This window comes from Protopterus annectens, chromosome 16.part0 (genome assembly GCF_019279795.1).
Source record: "Protopterus annectens isolate FY-2018-M chromosome 16.part0, PAN1.0, whole genome shotgun sequence".
Classification (NCBI taxonomy): domain Eukaryota; kingdom Metazoa; phylum Chordata; order Ceratodontiformes; family Protopteridae; genus Protopterus; species Protopterus annectens.
Window position 1 is genome coordinate 272,756,188 of NC_056750.1, and position 24,634 is coordinate 272,780,821.

Here is a 24,634-nt window from a genome sequence, read left to right on the forward strand (position 1 = left end):
TCAGTGAACAATGCCAGACTTTAGAGTTTCAAACATCTTATTCTGTATTACATACTCAGACTAACTCATCACTTATTGCAGAGAGTTAAGGGTCCTACTTCCTATGCCAGAGGTGGTGAAACTCTCCTCCCCTTTTACTTAAACTTTTATTAGTAATCCTTTTCTTAGCTAAACCCTGTCTCTTTTTATCTCTTGATTTCATGTATTTTCCCAGCTTATCATATTTGCGTCTCTATTCACCTCTTCTAGTTTAAACAAATTAAGTTTGGTTTTCTCTCTAGACAATGTTAATGTTTCTTTGGTTGTTCTGTATTACATTGCCACCATAAGAATGATAATCTATATCAAATGTTTATATTTGCTATATTCCACTGTTTTGTTTTTATGTAACACGTGGGCACTTTTCTCCCTGGGCTTTCTCTGAAAACAGATTATTGCCCAATTTCCAGGTAAAAAATATCAATAAATATATAAATAATGTGTTTATGCAGTAGATCAAGTAGCCAACATTACAATCTAGGATGTAAGGCCAAGTGCTTGACCCAATGCCAGTGACCATGCTGTTGGTCAAGGGTTGGCAGTTCTACTGCTTGCAGAATGGGGAAATGCAGATAACAACATCAGATGGCAGTGATGCCTGACAGGCTGTCATTACTGACATATAGAAAAGACACTCTTTTTCTGGGATCAAGAATGGTGTATTAAGGTCATTATAAGTGTTCAGTGACTGTGAGTATACATATGATAAAATGGACCTTAGTAGCCTAAGTACTGGCAATGCTGTTAAATGCAAAGAAAAATGTATAAGTCTGAGAGCAACTACATACAGCCCCATGCACACACTGTAGCATTCATAAAACAGGCCCCTTGTATTAATTTATGAATGGCACCTTCCAGTATATAGTCAGACAATGGTGCACACACATTGGATAAAACAATTATTTTTTTGTCTGCACTACTGTAGATTCATTAATTTATTTATTTTTGTAGAAATAGGGTTCCAAGGGACAACATATCATTCAGCATCCTCCATGAATGTACACATGCGCATACACACAACCAGCTTGGCTTAATTCCACATTCATTCACTGTAGTGAGCAATTATTTTCTGTGCCATGAGCTGCGCACTATAGGCAGCTTTATTCATTGTAACATGAGAACTTGGGAATGCAAAGACAATGTTTACAAAATGTGGTTGTTTTTTGACTGGTGCTTCGAAAGAGTATACTGCTGATTGATTTAAAATTGCTTACTTGGTGTTCTTCTTTTGGCTTTTCCCGGTTAGGGGTTGCCACAGTGAAACTCCGGTCCACTAATGGTTGGCAGTAGATTTTTTTATGGTTGCCGAGGTGCCAGCTCGACGTCCAACCTTCAGCGAAGGCATGCCCATTCTACGGATGTCTTTCAAACACCACTCAACAGCGGGGAGGACATGCAGACTCCACACAGAGGGAGCTTCAACCGAGAATCGAACGGGAGAACCTCTTGCTGTGAGGCAACAACGCTACCACTGCACCACTGCGGCTTCAAAATTGCTTATTTGGTAATACACAGATAATGTATTTTAATGGAAGATTGAGCATTCATTTTCTAAATTTTGCTTCTCATGGACTGAAACTAAGATGAAGTACTTTATATAAAATAACCTAGTACTTCACTTTTTTGAATGAATTTTATTATTTTTCTTTCAATTTTGTACCTCAGATTATTCAAGTGGTGCTGTATTAGCAGAAGCCTCTTTTATTTTCCACTATGGGTGTGCCTTTTGGAGACTGCATCAAATCCAAACAAACATCCAGAGCATTAATAAATTGCAGTGGAAAATAATCTTACCTTTTGTATTTCGGGGCATAAAATTTCCCTGGGGCTCTTTTCAAATTTGTCTAGGTTCATGGCACTGAAAAGCAATTGAGAATATCATTACCTTTTCATGAATTATTGTTGAAATTATCTATACTGTTGCAGCTATATTTCTTTTTCCATTACATCAGTTTATGTGAAGGAAAGAATAACTTATCATATTCATTATTCTAATGTACTTGAACTTGCGACTTTTAAACTTTAAAGCAATCTACTAAATGCTGGACATAAACGTTCTTTTGAAATACTTACCTTAAAATAGATTTGACGGATAATGTTTTAGTAGGACTATAAGGCAGGCAAATTTTCTGTGTACCCTGAAATAAATAAATAAATAAAGTTAGTGAAAAAATAATCAGACAAGGTTGATACAGTAATCGATTTTAATTGACTTTTATTTTCATAAGATATATATATATATATATATATATATATATATATGTATATATGAATAAAACATTTTTGTTACTCTAAAGCAATACAGGGTTAGAGAGAGACTTAATTTACTAAAGGGTCATCTGGGATGTATTTGACTTATCATTGTCCATTTTGCAGAATAAATGCAGAAACCATTTAACTTTTTTATGTTAAGATCCATCAACACTTGCTTTAGAAGAGCAATCTTACTTAAAGTAGTTTTGAAAGAAGACTGCCTTGTATGACACCAGAAATCAGTGATGTTTCTTAAGGATACAACTCCCCACTCCAATATTCTGAAAGCTATACTGTTTGCAATCACTGCTTTATATAACTGATTTCATCATCAATGCATCTTGGGAGAACTGATACGGCTTCTACTGCAGAAGCCCTAGAGTATAGGGCCCATAGCGCATGCATGCACAAACGCGCACACACACACACACACACACACACACACACACACACACAGGAAAACTGTTTTTCTAAACAGTCTACAGAATGGTAACACTGTTTTAAATTCTTTAGTGGCAACAGCCCTGCAATGAGAGGGCTGTTTATGCTACAACCAAAAATTGAAGCTTGCTTACTTTTGCTTTGACAAGGAGACTGACTGGCATTCCTTTCTATTTCTCATCTTCCTCTCACTCTCTGGTTGCTTCCTTCCCAGTACATCTTCAAAATATATAGTCCCATGAGCTTTGTTTTCCATCATTCCCAGTTTTACTTCAGTTTATGATCTTATGCCATTTTGCAAGACTCATGGCATTCCTCCACCATGCCACCTTTCTCTCAATTGTCCACTTCCTCTCATTTTATTAACTGTGTTAAATCTGTTTCACCACATTCATTCCTGGACATCCTTATGATTATTTTCATAACTGCTTTAATATGATCTCTTTCTGCTAGATTTGCCATGTAAAACTTTTTTTGAATAAGTTAAAGGATTTGAATAATTATTCACTAACTGAGGAGGACATAAGCATTATTCCCAGATGAATGAATTTTTTGTGCCAAGTGTTTAGTGTATTTGCTCCTGAAGTTAGAGTGATTCACAAAACTGGATCACCCTAAAGTTAAACTGGTCACTTTCACGCTCACCCTGTAACTGCCGTGGGTGATATCCATGCACCATAGACTTGTGTTCATTGATGGATATTCCTGTGCCATAGGTATTTCCTGTTCCTGAATGCCTATTGATAGTTATTTACATAAAATGAATGCAGTATAATACTACTAGTATAAATATGAATACTATACCCATGTGGACATGTTAAGGTGCACAATGTGGCATCAAAACATGGGATGAATGGTAAATGATATACCCTTGAACTAGATAATTTACGCTGCATGCACCACTGCTGAACGTTATGTTGGTGCTGCTTCACTAGATATATGCACATGACACAACATGAGCTTACACTGTATGCACCACTGCTGAACGTTATGTTGGTGCTGCATCAATAGATATATGCACATGACACAACATGAGCTTACACTGTATGCACCACTGCTGAACGTTATGTTGGTGCTGCATCAATAGATATATGCACATGACACAACATGAGCTTACACTGTATGCACCACTGCTGAACATTATGTTGGTGCTGCTTCACTAGATATATGCACATGACACAACATGAGCTTACACTGTATGCACCACTGCTGAACGTTATGTTGGTGCTGCATCAATAGATATATGCACATGACACAACATGAGCTTTCACTGTATGCATCACTGCTGAACGTTATGTTGGTGCTGCTTCACTAGATATATGCACATGACACAACATGAGCTTTCACTGCATGCACCACTGCTGAACGTTATGTTGGTGCTGCTTCACTAGATATATGCACATGACACAACATGAGCTTTCACTGCATGCACCACTGCTGAACGTTATGTTGGTGTTGCATCAGTAGATATATGCACATGACAACATGATACATGAGCCATACATCCTTAACACCAAAACAACACAACCAGTGGCAATTTATCTTTTTATGCCACAACAGCTGACATTTCTGAAAGTCATGCTGCAAAAATCAATGAATAAACATTCTTACTGTGGGGTGCAAATGATCGTGTGTCATACCAGGCTTTTGTGTTTTGCACCTGTCTACAGTGGCATCCTTAATGATCATGCTGCATTTGTGTTAGGTAAAGTTAATGACATTCATCTACTAAAATTACAGAACAAACCTGCACAATGATAGCAGCAGTTTTCTGAGCTGGGAACCCATACCTATTGTGCAAACTGTTTGGGCAACACATTTCTAGAAATGTTATCCAAACATTTCAAATACTGTGTCTGACAGTGTGTATTATACATATAACACATAACCAGGGTGAAGGGTAGAAGTCACCATTATTCAAGGAGATGTGTGTGTTATACATATAACCAGGGCGAAGGACAGAATTCACCATTATTCAAGGAGGTGTGTGTGTTATACATATAACCAGGGCGAAGGACAGAATTCACCATTATTCAAGGAGGTGTGTGTGTTATACATATAACCAGGGTGATGGACAGAATCTGGGCTGACCTTAGCTGATATGGTGCCCTAGGAGATGTAGTGCTTCAGCGCCCCTTAAGCCCCACCCAAACCATACACATGAAACACTCCTATGAGCCACGCCCACAGGTAGGCCACTACCCAGGAAATTCACTCCAGTCATTTCCTTCAATTATTTAAATTTACAGAGGAAAATATATTTTGCAATGTAGTTTAAACTGCAAGTGAAGATGGAAATTTCCTTTAATAAAGCTGCTTTATCTGCTGCTCCTTCACACACACTTTACTATAAAAGTCATGTCCTCAGAAAATAGAAGCCCATGTGCCTTGTTCCAAAGGATTGCTTAATTTAATCTAAACATAGGCGAGCGAGCCTTATAGCTCTGTGAAAGTAGAACTGTAACCTCTCTCCTCCCTGCGTACAGTAGTTTACGCTAGAAAATCACACACAGAAAGCCATTTGCTAAACAAACAGTACAGTCACACAGTTAAAACAGATTTAGCATGAACAGTAAACTTCTCTACCACTGAAACGGCATGAAAACCCACATTTATAGAAAATGCATCTGGCCAGTGGAGGATTAAGTTTACTTTTGGAATGTTTTTAAAACAGACTCCTTGTACACATTTTTAGGGCCATGAATACATTTATTTGTTATTTGATTCACCTTCCTGATTGCATTAAATTACATTCCTTATATAACACAACTTTGCAGAATGAGTTTTAAATTTGTAGTTTTAAACATTCTTTTAATAATCAATGAAACAAAATGTATAAACCAATAATGACAAAACTACACATTTCAGAGAATTTCAACCATAAATGGCCACTCAGACTTCTGTCATTACAATCCACTAATATCACTCACTACACACAGTCTCTGCAGAAGAGAAATCGTCTGAACAATTCCACATTAATGAGATCTATAACTAATGAAGATGTTGCCTCCAGCAAACAACTTTACATCTCAATGTTTCATCTACAAATTCAGTGTCTGTTGTTCTTGAGGAATTAATTGCCTATATTACAATTAATATTGCAATAGGAAATGGCTAAAACTGACAACACATTCATAGTTACTAGGAATCTCATGCAAAGGAGGACATATTCAGGAGTGTAGAACCCCTATTCCCCCTTAAAATGCACCAAATAATCAGCAATCAAATGGGCACTACAATATCAATACTCCATCTACATGGTGTGGGAGTAGAATCCATAGCCTTCTGCACCAAAGACAATTCTGCTACTAACACTGCTTTCAAATGCTACAACACAAACAGTGACAGCCATTTGATAAGCAAAACAGTTCGTTTTACAATGAAAACAGACTTAGCATGAGCAGCAGTAAACATTCTTCCTTTGAAGCTCACAATTCCATGAAAGTGAACTAAAACTCATAATCCCTTGAAAATGCGCTGAAAGTCAAACTCATTTCTGTCAGCAGTCTAGTAGTTGGTGTAGAGTAGTGGTTCCCAAACCTTTATGGACCTAGGCCCACTTTGTAAAACGGTGGTCCACAGACTCACGGAAGTCAGGTGCATGATGCAAAACCATAGTTTGGTCTGGGTGATCAGGTATAAAAGAGTTTGTGTGTATGTGTCTGTTTCTGTGTATGCATGTGTGATTGTGGCCAGCTTAAGTTGGGTGAATTGGAGTTTTCTTTCAGGAGGAGAAGGAGGGACTGCCAGAGACACAAAAAAGGGACAGACAGAATGAAAGGACATGCAAGTATGTATAATGCATGTCTGGTGGATTATAGGGAGGGCACAGTCTGAGACTATGGACATAAACTGCAAGAAGAACAAAGTGGTAACTTGAAAAACTGAGTACCTAGTAGGTCAGCTCTCTGTTTAATGGGGAACCATTTTGTTTTAACGAGTGCAAGGCAGTGGTGCTCTTGAGGAAGAGAACTGGTAATGAATTGACAAATGGAATTAGAAAACGGTTTGGTGTTTTGTTTAGAGGCAGAAGCAGTAATGGGAAGACTAAACTCAAGCTAGGATAGGACACCTTTATCACCAGCTGGCCTGACAGAGGGAGAAAGAAAAGGACACATTTTACTAGAAAAAGCGGACATTTATTTTTGAATTTTTCTATGTGGGAATAAACCTTAAGAGATTTATCCGAACAGGGGCCCAGTTAGTTGAAGGAGGTGTGGTTTTGATAATGGGCGTGTTAAGACCGGAAATGGAATGGCTGAACAGTTACAGAGAGAGAGAGAGAAACTACAGGGTGTTCCAAAAACCTACTTTTGGTTTTAGAAGCATTCAGAAGGAAGCTGTGCTGGATTAGCCATTGCTGAAGTAAGTGCAGGTCAGACTGAATTTAGGCATGTTTAATACAAAGGGAGTTGGTCTGGAGATGTAGAAATAAGCTCAATATAAATATTCATTCTAACTAGAAAAATGTCAATAGACTCTGTCAAGTGGGTGTGCACTCCTTCAACTATTTCTGGGTTTGGGACGTTAAGACATATCAACTGCATCACTTTTGCAAATAACACAAGCGCACTCAAGTAAAAATTCATATTGTGGAACAGGCAATGCAGAGCAACAAGAGATCTATAGAGAGGCTAGATTCCTTTACCAGAAAACACAGAACCGCAACAGATACCCCCTTTAATACACAATCACATATGTATGTAGATATATACAGAGAGAGAGAGAGACTGTGGCTCATAATTATATATTACCCTTCATGAAAATAACTGGGATCATACTATAAATAATTTGAGGGGACCCACTCAAGTAGCACTCAGAGGACCATTTTCTGCTTCCCATCGGTAAATCCAAGTTGTGTTTGACTATGGACAGTCACAGGGCTGAACTTTGTTTTATGTGGATGGGGAGTCTGTTCCATGATGCCATTGGACTTGCTGATGTACAAAAAATCCATCCTTGGTCGGAAGATACCTTGTATGCCAGACACAGGTCACCTCTTAGCAGTCTCTAGGATACCGACATACACAGACAAACACACACATGTGAGCTCGCGTATTTGTCTATAGATATATATCACTACAGAAACAAATAGAAATTAAATATATGAAACAACTGCTTAAGAAAGGAGAACTGATGCTTCAAACGCTAAGGAAATGGCAATCTATATTCAGTCTGTGGTGTAAGGTAAATACCACTGCTTCATATTTTGCTCCCGATATTTGTTCGCTTACTAACATAAATATAATTAGTAACTTTACTGCCTCATTTAGATCGAAAGGCGAAATACAAGTTGACATAAAAAGGGGATGCGTACACAGAAATGAACTGTTTAAACACACACACACACACACACACACACACACACACACACACACACACTTACCTTCTTTGTAAATGAAACGGCCACATGCAGACACACAGACTTAGGACAGGATTAATCCAAAACTTAGCTAAGGGAACCGCACGCTTAAATTTCACTCCGTACTGCAGAATCCATTTAGATCCATGCTGACATCGTAACGCACACATGTTCCTCCTTAAAGGAGAAGACTCATACCGAGTAGCAAAGAACTTTGTTTTTTGTTTAAATTGTTGAAGCCTACTATGGCATCTGTAGAAGTGGGCAGTCACTCACCTCCCTTAGCCTATGGTTCCAGTGCCCATGACTTACAGACAGGGCGCTGAGAAGAGTGCAAACTTTATGGCCTGAGAAAAATAAATAAATACCTAAATAAAAATTGTGCCCTTTACAAGGCTGGCCTGTATGGCGCCCTAGGCGGTTGCCTAGTTCACCTATGCCTAAGGCTGGCCGTGGACAGAAATCACCATTATTCAAGGAACTGTGTGTATGTGTTATACATATAACCAGGGTGAAGGACAGAATTCACTATTATTCAAGGAGGTGTGTGTGCTATACATATAACCAGGGCAAAGGACAGAATTCACCATTATTCAAGGAGGTGTGTGTGCTATACATATAACCAGGGCAAAGGACAGAATTCACCATTATTCAAGGAGGTGTGTGTGTTATACATATAACCAGAGCGAAGGACTGAATTCACCATTATTAAAGGAGGTGTGTGTGTTATACATATAACCAGAGTGAAGGACTGAATTCACCATTATTCAAGGAGGTGTGTGTGTTATACATATAACCAGGGCGAAGGACTGAATTCACCATTATTCAAGGAGGTGTGTGTGCTATACATATAACCAGAGTGAAGGACAGAATTCACCATTATTCAAGGAGATGTGTGTGCTATACATATAACCAGGGCAAAGGACAGAATTCACCATTATTCAAGGAGGTGTGTGTGCTATACATATAACCAGAGTGAAGGACTGAATTCACCATTATTCAAGGAGGTGTGTGTGTTATACATATAACCAGGGCGAAGGACTGAATTCACCATTATTCAAGGAGGTGTGTGTGTTATACATATAACCAGAGTGAAGGACAGAATTCACCATTATTCAAGGAGGTGTGTGTGTTATACATATAACCAGAGTGAAGGACAGAATTCACCATTATTCAAGGAGGTGTGTGTGTTATACATATAACCAGGGCGAAGGACTGAATTCACCATTATTCAAGGAGGTGTGTGTGTTATACATATAACCAGAGTGAAGGACTGAATTCACCATTATTCAAGGAGGTGTGTGTGTTATACATATAACCAGGGTGAAGGACTGAATTCACCATTATTCAAGGAGGTGTGTGTGTTATACATATAACCAGAGTGAAGGACTGAATTCACCATTATTCAAGGAGGTGTGTGTGTTATACATATAACCAGGGCGAAGGACTGAATTCACCATTATTCAAGGAGGTGTGTGTGTTATACATATAACCAGAGTGAAGGACTGAATTCACCATTATTCAAGGAGGTGTGTGTGTTATACATATAACCAGGGTGAAGGACTGAATTCACCATTATTCAAGGAGGTGTGTGTGTTATACATATAACCAGAGTGAAGGACTGAATTCACCATTATTCAAGGAGGTGTGTGTGTTATACATATAACCAGAGTGAAGGACTGAATTCACCATTATTCAAGGAGGTGTGTGTGTTATACATATAACCAGAGTGAAGGACTGAATTCACCATTATTCAAGGAGGTGTGTGTGTTATACATATAACCAGGGCGAAGGACTGAATTCACCATTATTCAAGGAGGTGTGTGTGTTATACATATAACCAGAGTGAAGGACTGAATTCACCATTATTCAAGGAGGTGTGTGTGTTATACATATAACCAGAGTGAAGGACTGAATTCACCATTATTCAAGGAGGTGTGTGTGTTATACATATAACCAGAGTGAAGGACTGAATTCACCATTATTCAAGGAGGTGTGTGTGTTATACATATAACCAGGGTGAAGGACTGAATTCACCATTATTCAAGGAGGTGTGTGTGTTATACATATAACCAGAGCGAAGGACTGAATTCACCATTATTCAATGAGGTGTGTGTGTTATACATATAACCAGAGCGAAGGACTGAATTCACCATTATTCAAGGAGGTGTGTGTGCTATACATATAACCAGAGTGAAGGACAGAATTCACCATTATTCAAGGAGGTGTGTGTGTTATACATATAAGACATAACAGGGGAAGTGGAGAAGCCACTATTATTCAAGGAGTTTTTGATGTGCCCTCTCCACTCTTCTTTCTATCTCATTTTTGGATACTCATGTATTGCGCTGGGTAGAAGACACTATTTCTGCACTTAAATTTGTTTGTGCTCGTGTGTGTGTGTGTGTGTGTGTGTGTGTGTGTGTGTGTGTGTGTGTGTGTGTGTGTGTGTGTGTGTGTGTGTGTATGCATGTATACATCAGATTTAGCCAAATATTTTGAACTATTTTTAAGTTGACCAACAAATAATTGAGGACAACTTATGAAAGCCATTTGCTTGAACTTTAGACACAAGCTTTTACAATGGGTCCATGGGGAAAATCACCATTTTCCTGCATACATAGTATCTTGCAATAATTCTGGAACAGGTTTTAACATGGGTCCTGCAAGAGAAGGGAGCAAATACACAATTCTTTCTGATGTTTTGTACAGATGGGACTCAATAGGTTGTACTTAATTATCTGTAAGTAATCATAAAAACAGAGGTTGTGTGTGTGTGTGTGTGTGTGTGTGTGTGTGTGTGTGTGTGTGTGTGGCTACAGTATGTTTACTTGAAGTTAACGTTTGTCAAAAATTATTAGGTGGCATAATTATTTCAGTGTACTGTTTTGCCAAGTGGTGGATTAGCCAAATCATGCATCATTAAATGTAATATAGGTTTTTATCTGAATTGTCAGCGTTGTGGCTCAGTGTGTGTTTGTAGATTAGGGTTAGAGCAAGGTCTAGGGAAGTAGATAGAAGACTTGTTTTAATTGGGTATTGATATGTTTGAAGTACACACGTCTCTATGCATGCCTTGTGTAGGCGCTCATTATTTTAATGCTTAGGCTTAGCACATTTTATGTAGAGCTGGGGTCAGGGGCAAGGGTAGAGTCATGGTTAGGATAAATACACATGAGTAATGGTGAGTACGAGGGACTTTGTCATGTATGCTAACCTTAACCCTACTCACACCCCTGTCCCTAACCCCAACTATATGCACTAAGGTGCTAAACACCCTTTACCTATTTGAAATGCTGCAAATCATAAACATCCATATTTACAAGTCAAATGAATAACTCTTTCCAGAAGATAATATATATCCAAACTATGTGGCGGGCTACACCCCCAATGTGGAGGGGGGGTCTGTGCCCCACACTATATATATATATATATATATATATATATATATATATATATATATATATATATATATATATATATATATAAATATATACACATATACATACAACTCCCCTCTTTTTTCCCCATTTCTCACACTCCTTTACTTCTCTTTTCTCTTCATCATACTGACCTTCTCTGACCATCTTCATTTTCTCATTTACTCCTATTCTTGCTCTACTTTTTTTTTCTTATAGTCCCACCCTCCTTACATTCAACAATTAACACCTCTTATCCCCCTGTCCTACTTTAACTCTGCTACGATTTCATCTAAAACTGTAATGTCAGCCCTGTGTTATTTCACATTGTAACAAATCTAACAGGAATATGCACCAATGGATTTTTCTTATTTTAATTGACTTGTGTGTGTGTGTGTGTGTGTGTGTGTGTGTGTGTGTGTGTGTAATTTTACCTTTTACTTTTTTAATGGTATTTTCACTGCAGTCATGGATTTTTTGTCATGTTGTGTAATACCATCGTTCTTCAATAGTATTACATAAATGTAAATGCATTGTCTTCATATTATATTGTTGTTCATGGAGCTTTTCTCCCCGGGATTCCATTGAAAATGGGGTCTTCTTGGCCCAATGGACTATCCCGGTAAACAAACTGTAAAATAAAAAAAAATAAATAAAATACATACACACACATATATATATATGTATATTTACTTTAGTTTAGCCAATCAGAAAATTAAAAGGTTTTTTTTCTCTTATCAAATTTTTCAGTGATTTGTGTACTTAATGTTTATATATAAATATGCAAGTGTAGACGTGTGTGTGTGTATGTGTGCATGGGCATATGTCATTTGATCTAAAAGACAGAATATTTAAACATATCTGATCAAATAAAACTGGATTAAATATAATTAATCTAATCCAGCATAACAAAAACAGAAAAATGTTTTTGCAGTGGGGGACAAGATCCCCCACCCCGTAACTTACATGCAACAACTCCAAGATTGTACTACAGTGGAAAACAAAAGAAACACTGGAAGTACACAATTAACTGGCTCTGATAAAACAAACTGCAATATTACTTCCATATCTTTCACTAAAGATATACCAGTAATCAAAAAATAAGCTTTCCTTGTTACCAAATCAAAGTTAGAACTGATGAAATATACTAAAGCACATCATTAGATCAAATGTGATTAGATCATTTTTGTTGACCACTTGTGTTAAAGTGATAGACCACACACACATACACACACACACACACACACACACACACACACACACACACACACACACACATACCAATTATGTGATGTATCTTTTGTATAACAGCATGGCTTTTCTAAGCTATAGCAGATTCACTAGAGTCTCAAGGAGATGTCTCATTGTCCTGGACTGGAATTTGAGTGGAGACTCTCACTGTCCTTTAATCAGAGTAGGATCTTTCACGCCCGGAGAGAGAGAGAAGGGTTCCCTGCAAGGACAGATTTTTCACAATGCCTACAGCAGGAACCTCTATAGAAGCTTTTTATTACCAGGCTTGCAAAGGGGTGGTCTAGTGGAGAAGCAGGTTCTTTTGGCATCTCCAACAAACCCTGTGGAAGAGGCGAAATTAAGCTTAGGGAAGCAGTCAATTACAATATACTCTGCGCTAATAACAAGCTATCCAGGTTTATTGTCGGGTCCCATGGAGCTGTTATTTTTAGTTTTGGCATCTAGTGCATAGCTGTAGAGAGCAGCAGTTTTAAAAGATTCAAGGAAGAAGACAATGGGGTGTGAGTGAGGTAAAAATATTGAGCAAAGCTTCTCAGTCCAGGGATATGTTATGGCTTGTGTATCAGAACATGTAGGGCTGTTCACTTCAGGATTGCTGCAGTTTTGGGCAAATAGTTCTAATACTCCTAACACAGATGAAAACAGCCTTACAGATATCCTTCAAAGAGTTAGCAACCTTTGTTCCATAATCAGCTTTACTCTTTGTAACAGTATGTTGAACTTTTTAACACTGCTGGATGACAAAACTGACTCCCTGTACTATGTTTTATGTTGTTTCAACTGTCATTATTCCTTTTTTCCAATGGTTATAAAGTAATTATTGTTACATATTCAAAATCTTCAAATTCTGCACATTCATCTCTATGACTGTATCTGGATATACCTAGATTACTACTGCAACTGCATTACACTTCTGTGCTCAGGGCTTTGCTGAAAAGGGTCTTTGGAGCACTCCGCTAGCCTGACCGACTAACAGAAAAAAATAAAAATAAAATAAATAAATAGGATCTCTGTAAACACTTTTACATTTCTTGTTTTTTGACTATTGTTAGAATTTTTAATATGATCCATATAACATTCTCCTCCTATAATAATGTTTATTTGACAATTTCACTGCAGGGGGTTATCCCTGAGTTTCCTATAATAATTATCCCCGGGATTCGGTAAGCTCTGCACGGCGTGCAGGAATAGTGCAAGAGCTGCTGGAGGCAATATGGCCACCGAGAGATCCAGGAAGATGCTCCCAAGACGTGCACAAACGCTCCTGCACTATTCCTGCATGGACACAACTCCTGTACGCTAATTACCCCATTTACAGGTGAAAACCATGCAAATGGGGTGAATTAGTGATCCAGGAAGCAGACAGACATCCGTGCAGGATTAGTGTAACCTGCAGAAATGTATTCGGCTAGTAGCAGAGTACATTTCTGCAAACTACAAAACGGAGCCATGACAGCTCCAAATAAAGGGTGTATATAATGTGGAAGGCATGCCAATGGCCAAATATATGGCCATTGGCATGGCAAACAGTTTCAAAATAAAAAAATAACTTTTATATTTTTTGGCCGATTTCATCCGTTTAAGCATAGGGCAGCAGTGCGCAAACGGGATCGGCCCAAAAATAAAAATAAAACCTTGAAAAAAGCTTTTTAGACAAAAATCACAACTTTGCCATTATAGTCAATGGCAGGCAGAAGACAACAAGGCCACTGAATAGTGGTTGCTAAGGGGGAAGGCAAAGTGTTAGACTTGTAACTAGGCATTAGCAGTCAGTTCTATGCAAATGAGGGGAATGATACTGAATCACAGATTTCCCCTAATTGCTAGCCAGCACCCAACCATGTAAGTGCAGGAAAACCACGGTGCAAGCCTAAGAGTTAGCTGACATCATAGAGGGGTGTGTCAGGCATACTGTAAGCTTATTGGAGCTTTGTGGCTTGGGTTTGCCCTTAGCTTAGCAGAGTTAAGGAAGGGAGTGTGTCTGAAACTGCCTAGCAGTATTTACACTGCCTAAACGGGTATGCGCGTGCATTGGATTTTAAACAAACAAAAAAAATGAAACCAGGAAATAGCAGCTCCATTCACATCTGAGCACTGGGTTTGCACGACGCACCTCTGGGCTTAAACAGGAAGGTAATGGGAAGGGAAAACAGCAGTAGAAAGGTAATCAAGGAGAACTAGCATAGCTGGCAGGTGAAATGTATCAGAATCAGCCAATTACACAGGAAGCAGCCCAGCACACTACTATAAATTATGAAAACATCTTTCCCTCTGTTTTTTCCCACAAACTCTACACCACCAGTGTACACAAATGGAGAAATTTTACCTAACAAAAGCAACAAAATGATAGGGGCTGCTTTTGCTGTCATAAATCAACATGTGGAAGAGGCTGAGGGTGGTGAGGATGACAATGCTGATGACCAACCCACAGTGAGGAAAAGGAGAAGTGTGTGCAGACCCAGGGTAACCTACCAGGGGCTACATGAGCTGCAGATAGTGGAGTGCTATAAGATGGACAGGGACCTCCTACAGCAAATTGTTGAGCTGTGCTGGCCACACCTCACACACAGAACCAACAGAGGGGAACCCATCCCAGTGGATACCAAGGTATGTGTAAAATTAATACTACTAGCCACAGGTACCTTCCAAAGGCCAACTGGGGATATCATGGGGATATCACAAGCATCAGCATCCAGTGTACTCCAACAGTTCCTGGATGCCAAGTCAGCACATGCTGGTGAGCACATATATTTCCTCAACACCCGTGAGGCGTTGAAAAGCAATATGTGTCTCTTACACCAAATAGCAGAATACCCTGAGGTAGTGGGTGCTATAGACTGCATGCACATACACATCAAAGCACCACCTGGCAAGCAGGGTAGAGTCTACATAAACCGCCAGGTGTGGGATGCCCAGGGCATTAAAATTAGTGTGTGTGCTGGCAGCCCTGGAAGCTATCATGACTCCCACATCTGACATATGATGCAGCTGTACCAGAGATTCACCAATGGGGACATCCCATATGGCCACCTAGTGAGGGATGCTGGTTATGCACTGGAGCCGTGGCTGATGACACCCATCAGAAATGCACACACACCCGAACAAGAACTCCATAATGAGGCACACGCACAGACCAGAATCATAATAGAGCATGTGTTTGGGATGCTCAAGTCATGGTTCTGGTGCCTGGACATATCCGGTGAAGCCTTGCAGTACTCACCAGCTACATGTACCCAAATTGTCATGGTATGTGCCATGCTATACAATATGATCCTGCGAAAACAGCTGCAGCAGGAACAGCATGGGGCAGGGCCACACAGCCTCCCACCATTGCCAAGGCCAGCACAGGCACAGAGTGACTTGGAGGAGGAACAACCTGAGCCTGCCCCTGTAGGCAGAAGGAGGTGTGACCAGTATGCACAGGCCTTGGCAAAGAGGCAACGCATAGCACATACATTGACATGGTAGGAACCCAGGGAATGACACCTCTCTCTGACTCGCACATACAGTAAAAGGGATGCCAAACATGACACTACCTGTGCTTAACCGTGTACAGATAGTGTACTATGTGCATCCAACATAGTCAGCCCTCCAGCACCATCCTCAATACTGACACAGCCACAAGGTAAGTCACTCTCACTATCAATTGCTGAATGTAGTAGTATGTTCTGCTACTTGTATCTACGGTATGGATGTGAGCGTGTAAGGGAATCGGGTAGCTGAATGAGATGGCAGCAGATGATAAGACACCTATATCGGCAGCATGAAATCCATAACAAATACTGGTGTCAGCATAGTAGGCAGTACTAGATGAGGTGACAAAACCCACTGCAGGACATGTGGTGGGCCAAATGTGTGTCCATAGGTCACACAAATGCATGTCAGTGAGGCTCACATACCAAACAATCTCAGCCAGCAGGACAGGTGTAGACAAACACAAAGAAAGGCTGTGCTAAGGCCTCTGATTGATGGCTATGGAGAACAGCCCCCTCCAGATCTACAAAGACAGACTACAACAGGTCAGGCAGTGGGATGTTAGTTCTGAAGGGTAAGAAGTCTGAAACTGAAATGTAGGTCAATAAAACAGAAGAATTGTAGTACACTGATATGCCTCTAGTCTGCATGACAGGTCAGAATTCAGAATGAAATGGAAGCCAGCAGAGTACCTGAAATACCAGTACAGTCATAGCAAATGTTTACAGTTGTCAGGTGTGCCCCCCTCCACAATCCTATGTAGAAATGTATTAATATGTACATGATGGTATAATAACAGTGGAGCACAGATTACCTGAGCTGGCCAAAGTAGCAGGATAGATTTTTGCATGTGTACAATATGCAGGGCTCTGTGTGTTAGGTTGTTGTGTATTGTATATTGTGTGAAAGTGGTCAGCATGTAGGCATGGAGGGTTGTGTCCCGGTGGCCAATGGTCAGTACTGTTGATGACAGGGCCAAGTTCTTACAACTGCAGTGCCAAACACAATGCATCCCAGCAAGACACAATCCAGTAGTAATCCATACTAATTGTTCTTCTGTAATATCTGTCACCATCTGAAAGATGGACATGGCATGAATGTGGGCCCAGACATACAAACAGTACACAGGTGGAAGTACCCTAGACAGAGAGTGTATAAAATGTTACTGTCAAATGCACACACCTTTGGAATTGTACATACAGGTTAGCAGCGCATTAGCTGGCTGTGTAGTATGGAATACTGATGTAGTCTGGCCAAACACTTGCAGACCACAAAAGGCACAGGTATGAAGTACTGAGAAACCACTGATGTCCATGCACAAGCCAGCATAAGTGGAATGCCCCACGTATATCTGTGAGTCAGCTGTAAGTAGCTTCCGTAGCACACATGCACTCAGCTCACCCCACCATCAGCCACAGGTACCTCACAGGTCATATCCCTGCTGTTGGGAATGAGTACAATATGACCCCCACCTCTGTATGGGAATAGCCACAGAATGCAGCATGCTGAAATGGTGTCCCATGCAGGTGTGTCCCTAGCTGTAAGCAGCACCCTGCCTGCATCCACACCAATGGGTCAATAAGGACAGAAACTATTGACATTAACACCTTGCACACTTACCCTGTCACCCCAGGGGAATACAGCCGCTTGCAGCCTGGGACTGTAGGAATGACACAATGCACTGACCTGCTACAGATGGCCTGCATCACTACCAAATGCCCTACAGTCTTCTGTCAAAGGCCTGTGTCTCACCAGTACTGCCAATGTATGTTACCTCATGGACTCCCAAATAACGACATAACACAGTCCACAGAAGACAAATGCAAGGCCATGTTGACAAATCTCAGTAGCATGTGCACCATGTCCTACTGCATGAACTCTGGGCCAACCCCTAAATACTGCTGGAATGAAGTGATAACTATAGGGATACTTATCAGATATTGTTTGCATAATGTTCGGAAGAGGATAGAATAACGGGGGGGGGGGTAGAAGCATGGACGCCATGGAGTGTGTGAAGTCTGAAACTCAGATGTCTGCACATACTATCCCTGCCTGCAAACACAGGAATGGGTGGCTACAAACCTGCTCGTAAACCACAGTGTGAAGGGGTAATGACCAGAAAAATGAGTCCTGCCTCTGGGTAACCTGTGTGAATTTGTGCAGCTGTGAGGTATGGCCACAGCAAGATATGACCATTCTATCACATCGATAGATGTACAAACATGGGATCCTCAGCCACCACAGTACCAAGGTGCTGGACCATTTACACAGACCCATCAGCAAGTGTCTGCAGCTCCCTCTCCAGAATGGCATGACTGTGCAAGAATATGTAGGCTGCAGACCACAATACTGGACACATCATCATTCATCTTGTATTCCCCAGGAAATTACTGCAAGCAAATATGTATACCTGTCAGTAGTTGATGACATAAAACATCACAGTGTAAAACAGTACATATGTCTGAATATCTCTGCTAACACCAAAACCATGTAGCAGAAGCAGCACAGACACAATTAGTTACAGTATCCCACTATCCTTTGCCCATTGTGACCCTATATTGTCAACCGATCTACAGATATCCTGCAGAAACAGGCTGCTAGCTGTAGGTGTAGAACACAAATGCCTGCACTGGAGTACAACCTACCTGGAATGGATTAACACATTCAGTACAGAAGGTCATACTGGGTATGCTCTCACACTTAGAGAAACAAAGCCCATGTCTGACAACAAAATACAGAAAGGTCATACTGGGCATGCTCCCACACTTATTGAAATGAAGCTCATGTCTGGCAACAACAGTGGACTATACATATCTGCCTGTCGTAGATGTCTGTGCACACACTCCACATTTCACACCAGTCATGCTTTGCACACACATTGGATAGGAATACACACATATATCCAAGGACAACACACTCTAATAGGTCAAACATACACATACATAGATGTGAGGAAGAGAGTGGCAGACAGTGACAAAGAGCTTCCCATCATGAGGCCTGTCCCACCCAGCACACACCCAATTGACCAATACCACATGATGTGCAAATGTCTATCAGTAGACATGTGCATCTGGTAGCCCTCAGCACTATAATGTCTGTGGTGCTTGTGATAACTGTGTAACGTGACAGTACAAGTCATTATTCATCTAGAAGTTGTATACATGGTCCTGTCAAATGTAAACCTGTGTGTGACTGAGTGTTGTGTGTGTGCTTCCAGATGAATGGTTTATGGCCCATTCACACACACTGCACTCCCCATTGCCCTACTTTGCCAAGCCTGCTGATGTCATTCACCTTAAAATACACCTTTGGTGAAAACGTAGCCCTATAAGCTCCATGCCGCGTGCTATAACTGTGTAATGCTATAGTGTGATGTACTAGTTAGGTAGGAGTTCTAATCCCAGACATGGCAACTGTGAGACTCTGTATTTGTTTTTGTGTGTGTGTGTGTGTGTGTGTGTGTGTGTGTGTGTGTGTGTGTGTGTGTGTGTGTGTGTGTGTGTGTGTGTGTGAGTGTGTAGGGATCAATGCTTTTGAGGCCAGTCACAGTCACTACACTTTCCACAGCCCTACTTTGGCAAGCCTGCTGATGTCATTCAACTTGAAATACACTTTTGGAGAAGGGCTATCCCTATAAGCTCCATGGCGCATGCTATAACTGCGTAATGTGTGGAGGTAGCTGTGATTGTGTAAAAAGAGGACTCATTGTGGGGCGGGTTTTGCAAATTTCTTATACTGAGGACCTACTATATGTCACAATGTCCACCTTACAAGGACAACAGATGTCAAACAGCAGAGAGGCTGATGTAGACAATCCACACCCCTACATGTGACATTATGGATTGGTGAACAATATAGGCAACCCTTGTATTACCCAGAGAACACACTCCACCAATGTGTCATACGCAAACACACTTGGCTAGGCAACAACCACTATATTGGTAGTTGCCTGCATATTGCCCACAGATAGCAACCGCAGTATGATTGCAGTGGACTACAGAGGACATGGCACCCTGTCCCATCCCTACAATAGGCAAATAATTGCTTATAGTGGTCCTTTGCCATGTTCCCCACTGGACGCCTGCAAAAACTGTAGAGTCAGCAAATGTAACCCACAAAGTAAATACCATGCCTTATACACATGCCTTGCATGGACAGATGACACTAACACCAGTGAATACCTGTATCATGCTGTCAATGTAGGTGCAGGCACAACCCCAGTTCCATATCCAGTTATCACCGCATGAGGTCAGGAATGCCACATCAGATGATAATCTGTCCACACAACATGCCCCAGACACCCCAGGTACACTTCCACATGTGAAAGTATGCATGTGGGACATGTGCACAACCCAGACACCATCCATGTTATGGAATATAGAACACATACATGGCAAGCATTGCACAGCACTGGCCACCCACAATAGTAGCCCAGATGAGTGGATGGTGAATACAATTCCCACCTGTGTGGTCCAATCTAGGGACTACACTCCTGAGCCACACTGCAGACCATTTATTTCTTATGACAGTGCATGCAAGATTATTACTAACCTGCCTGGTGTTGCAGCCTTCGCAGCCTACATGCATGTGCTTCCTGATTCACAGCCCATCCGCTGCAGCTGTCATAGACATAGAAGAATATTTAGCCATATCTATCCATGATATACACGAGCTAGGCAATTATTAAGCAGTTAATAGAATGAGTACTTACACTGCTGGAACATCACCCTGCCTAGCTTCTTGGATCCACTGATCCAAGAGCTTCCTCTTCCTCTGTTTCAGGATGGCATAGGGATGCCTGACCTGCTCACCAGTTCGAGGGATGCCAGTGGCACTGGTGAGGTCATGGCGAGATGGTCCCAAGCTTCCACTTTATATTGGGAACCTTGGTACTAGCCCTGCAGTAGTCTGTCTTCATGGTCTTTTACCAGGAGTTCTGCCATGACCTTAGACTCCTGGATGCCCCAGAGCTGCACTCGGAAGTGCAATCCTTCCCCAACACCGGCCATTGTGCCTACAGGAGGAAGCTGCAACCAGTTATGAGATGTATTCCCACCTGTGGGGTTTAAATAGTGCCAATTTCCCACACTTTGCCATGATTGGATGGTTTTGAAAATGCTAAGCTATGGGCAAACCTGCTTGCCTAAGGTTGGCATTGCTTAAAGGGCATACCAATGGACAAATCTATTTAGCTGGGCTATGCATTGCTTACACCTGGTAAGCAGAGGTGTGCAATGCTTAGCGTTGCTTATTTTTAAATTTGCACACTATTTCCTGTTTGGCATCGATTTATCATTCATTACATGTTATAAATTTGTTTAGTATCCGTGATTCATGTGTATGTACACTGTATGGGGTACTTGTGTTTATCAGGGGATTTCACCACTTTATTACAATGACACCTCACATCCGGACTTAATGCAGTACTCCAGTTCACAAATATATGTTATTTAGTAGGTTATACAACAAAAAAATTGTTTATAAATTCCTTTCACATGTAAAATGTGATTTTGCTATAGTGAGGATCTGTTTGAGTATACCTAAATTTTATGTACAGCTGATATGGCGCAGTGGTAAATAACTGTGGCTATGGTGTGCAGGGTCCTGGATTCGAGACTTGCAAAGGCTGATTATTTTGTTGCTGGGCAGAACAAGGGCTGTGGGATGCAGAGTGACTGAGGCACTTTTAAGCAGCTGTAAGTGGATTTGTGCGACGGTAAGCAATGCTAACTTCCGGTTAAATATTCTTGCAGTCAGTTAGCCTCTAAATTGCTTATCCTGTGTAGGCATTGTTTACCTCCACGTAAACAGGATTAAACCCACTTACTACTGTGTAGAGGTGCTTACTCCTGCTTACCCCCACACTAATTTAGAAAGAGAAGAAAAATGGGTCATGGGAAAGTGGTGGATTTGGATACTTTATACATTTTTTACACTATTTGCTGTATGGCATTGATTTATCATTCATTACATATTATAACTTTGTTTAGTATCCCCGATTCATGTGTACGTATACTGTATGGGGCATTTGTGTTTATCTGTGGATTTTACCACATTATTACAATGACACCTCATATTTGCACTTAATGCAGTACTCCAGTTCACAAATACATGTTATTTAGTAGGTTATACAGCAAAAAAATGTTCATGAATTGCTTTCACATGGAAAATGGAATTTACTACAGTGAGGATCAAACCGGGAATGATTGCTCACAAAGCGAATGCTCTAACCAGTACACTATTGCAGTACTGCTTCTATTGAATGAATCTTGCTAGTTACCTGCTTTTGCCATTGAAGCTAGAGTATGCGTAGCTAAGCAATGGGAAACCCGTGCAGCTACAGTTAAATTTAATCAGTTTGACAAAAACAATTTGTAGTGTTATTTTCTCTATGAAGGGATAGATTTCACTTATTGCTGTGAATTTCTGCATGCATCTGCACATTTGACAGAAATCCTGGTGTGTTTTTGTTGCTATGAGCATAGGGTTTTCCTGGAAAGTAAGGCTTTGACCTTTGCAATGGCTGTGGGTGTGTTTTGTCCTGCAACATGTCACATTTGTACACAAAGTCCCACTTTGGGCATTTGAAAAGGTGGCAACCCCCTATATGATCATTCTTGCTCATTGTAATTGTCAAATGGCAATTCTTGTGTGCAGGGGCATGTATATTGTGAGAGATCTGCTCTCAGACACACCCCCTGCACTCATCCACGCTCCATGTCCATTTAGGAGCAGAGGCAGTGTGCCTTCATAACTATGCATGGCGTGCTGCCATGCTGCTCTTAAACAGTCATTTCCATGCAGGAATAAGCTATTCCTGCATGGAAGTTTACTGAACCCCAGGGTATGTCTGATATGTAACAACTTATCCATGCATTGGTTGAGGTAAACCTTAGAAATCGGGTCAGCAGGGGGGAAAAACTGTTTTAAATTCGTAAGACCCTTTGATTAGGGAGATAAGGTCATCTTTAGAATGTAGTTGAATTTCTACGCAATATGGTACTACTTTTATTGAAAATGTGACCCTGTCTAGTGGTCAAATTGTCAAGGAGGGGAAAAAATAAGTGTGCAGACAAATGCAGCATCATAAAGCTAAAATGAAGTATATGTTTCTCTCTGATAAAAACATAAGCAATTTGATCTAGGGAGTTAATATTAATGAAATCTAGGAAAAGATGGGAGTATTTAAAGCCATTCCTTTAACACTGAAGAGATCCATGGGTAGTTGAAGAAGAGAAAGACCTAGGATCACAAGAATGTGTTTCAACCTGAAGAAAGTCAGAAACAAGAAACGCAGAGATCCATTGTCACACTCAGTAATTCTAAACCCAAAGTGTATCATTAACTATTTTAGCACTGTAATACAACTTGGTTCTTATTGCTACTCCTAGCACAGCAGGGTCAAGTTCAAGAGAAACAAAAAGCAATTTACAAAAGAAGTCTATTAACACAGGTTCCCTATTGATTTGTCGACAGTTTAGGTTGTTGAATGCGTACGCATCGACACCTAAGCACTGAATGCTTAAAATAGTGAATGGCCACATCGAGTTCTTTCCTCGGGAAAGAATTTGTGTGGCTGTTCTCGGGGATTTGCCCTTTCCCCAATGTAGAGCAGTCTCAGAGTTGGTATATTTAGTTAGGGAGGGTGTGGGGGAGAAAGCACCCCACTATGTTTGGGTGTGTTTATTTTGTTTGTTTATGGCCAAGTGAATTATTTCCCTAGGAAAGAATTTGATGATTTGGTTGTTCGCTGTTTTTAGCTTTCGACGCTTAGGTGTCGATGATTTGGGATTTGACAATCTAAGCTGTCGATGTTATGATATAGACACTTAACACAGCAGTACATCAACAAACTCAGTATACATACCACAGGACTAAAAACACTCAGCCATTAAGCTATGATACTTAAATACTAGCCAGACGCCCTCCTAATGAGGAAAAGCAGCAGTCAGCAACAAGAGAAGATTAGAGAGTCAATTATCAGGAAAAACAGACAGGGGTGGAACTGTTTGTCTTCTCACCTGAACAAGAAAAACAGCCATCAGGTCAAAAATCAGCAACAGCCAATTCCAAGTCAATCACCTGCTATTGGGTCCAAACTTAGATGAAACAAGGACAAATTGCAACATAATCCAGGTAGCACAGAAGGGCCAAATCCAGGTTCAGCAGGGAGAGTATGCAAACAAAATATATATTTTGGTAGGACTCCATAACGCTCAGTATACCACAGGGTAGTATTATAAAGCACTGTCCTTTCCAGCTATGCTCCTTATATAGTATCCCAACACCCACCTAAAGGAGAAAATGCCAATCAGAAAAAAGGAACAATAGACACCCAGTTAAAAGATCTCAGGACAAACAACATCCAGCTAAGGCAGACAGTGGAACTGTT

The 24,634-nt window shown here is 40.6% G+C and overlaps 1 protein-coding gene across 1 annotated transcript in view; it reads right to left on the reverse strand.

Annotated features, from left to right (window-relative positions):
• Positions 1–24,634, reverse strand: part of GARNL3 (GTPase activating Rap/RanGAP domain like 3) — a 3,522,664-nt gene that overhangs the window by 1,339,667 nt on the left and 2,158,363 nt on the right. The window contains exons 7-8 of the mRNA XM_044057887.1: positions 2,113–2,177; positions 1,834–1,897 (exon numbers count right to left, since the gene is read on the reverse strand). Of these exons, the coding sequence (XP_043913822.1) occupies positions 1,834–1,897; positions 2,113–2,177 (129 nt within the window). The remainder of the gene's footprint in view (positions 1–1,833; positions 1,898–2,112; positions 2,178–24,634) is intronic.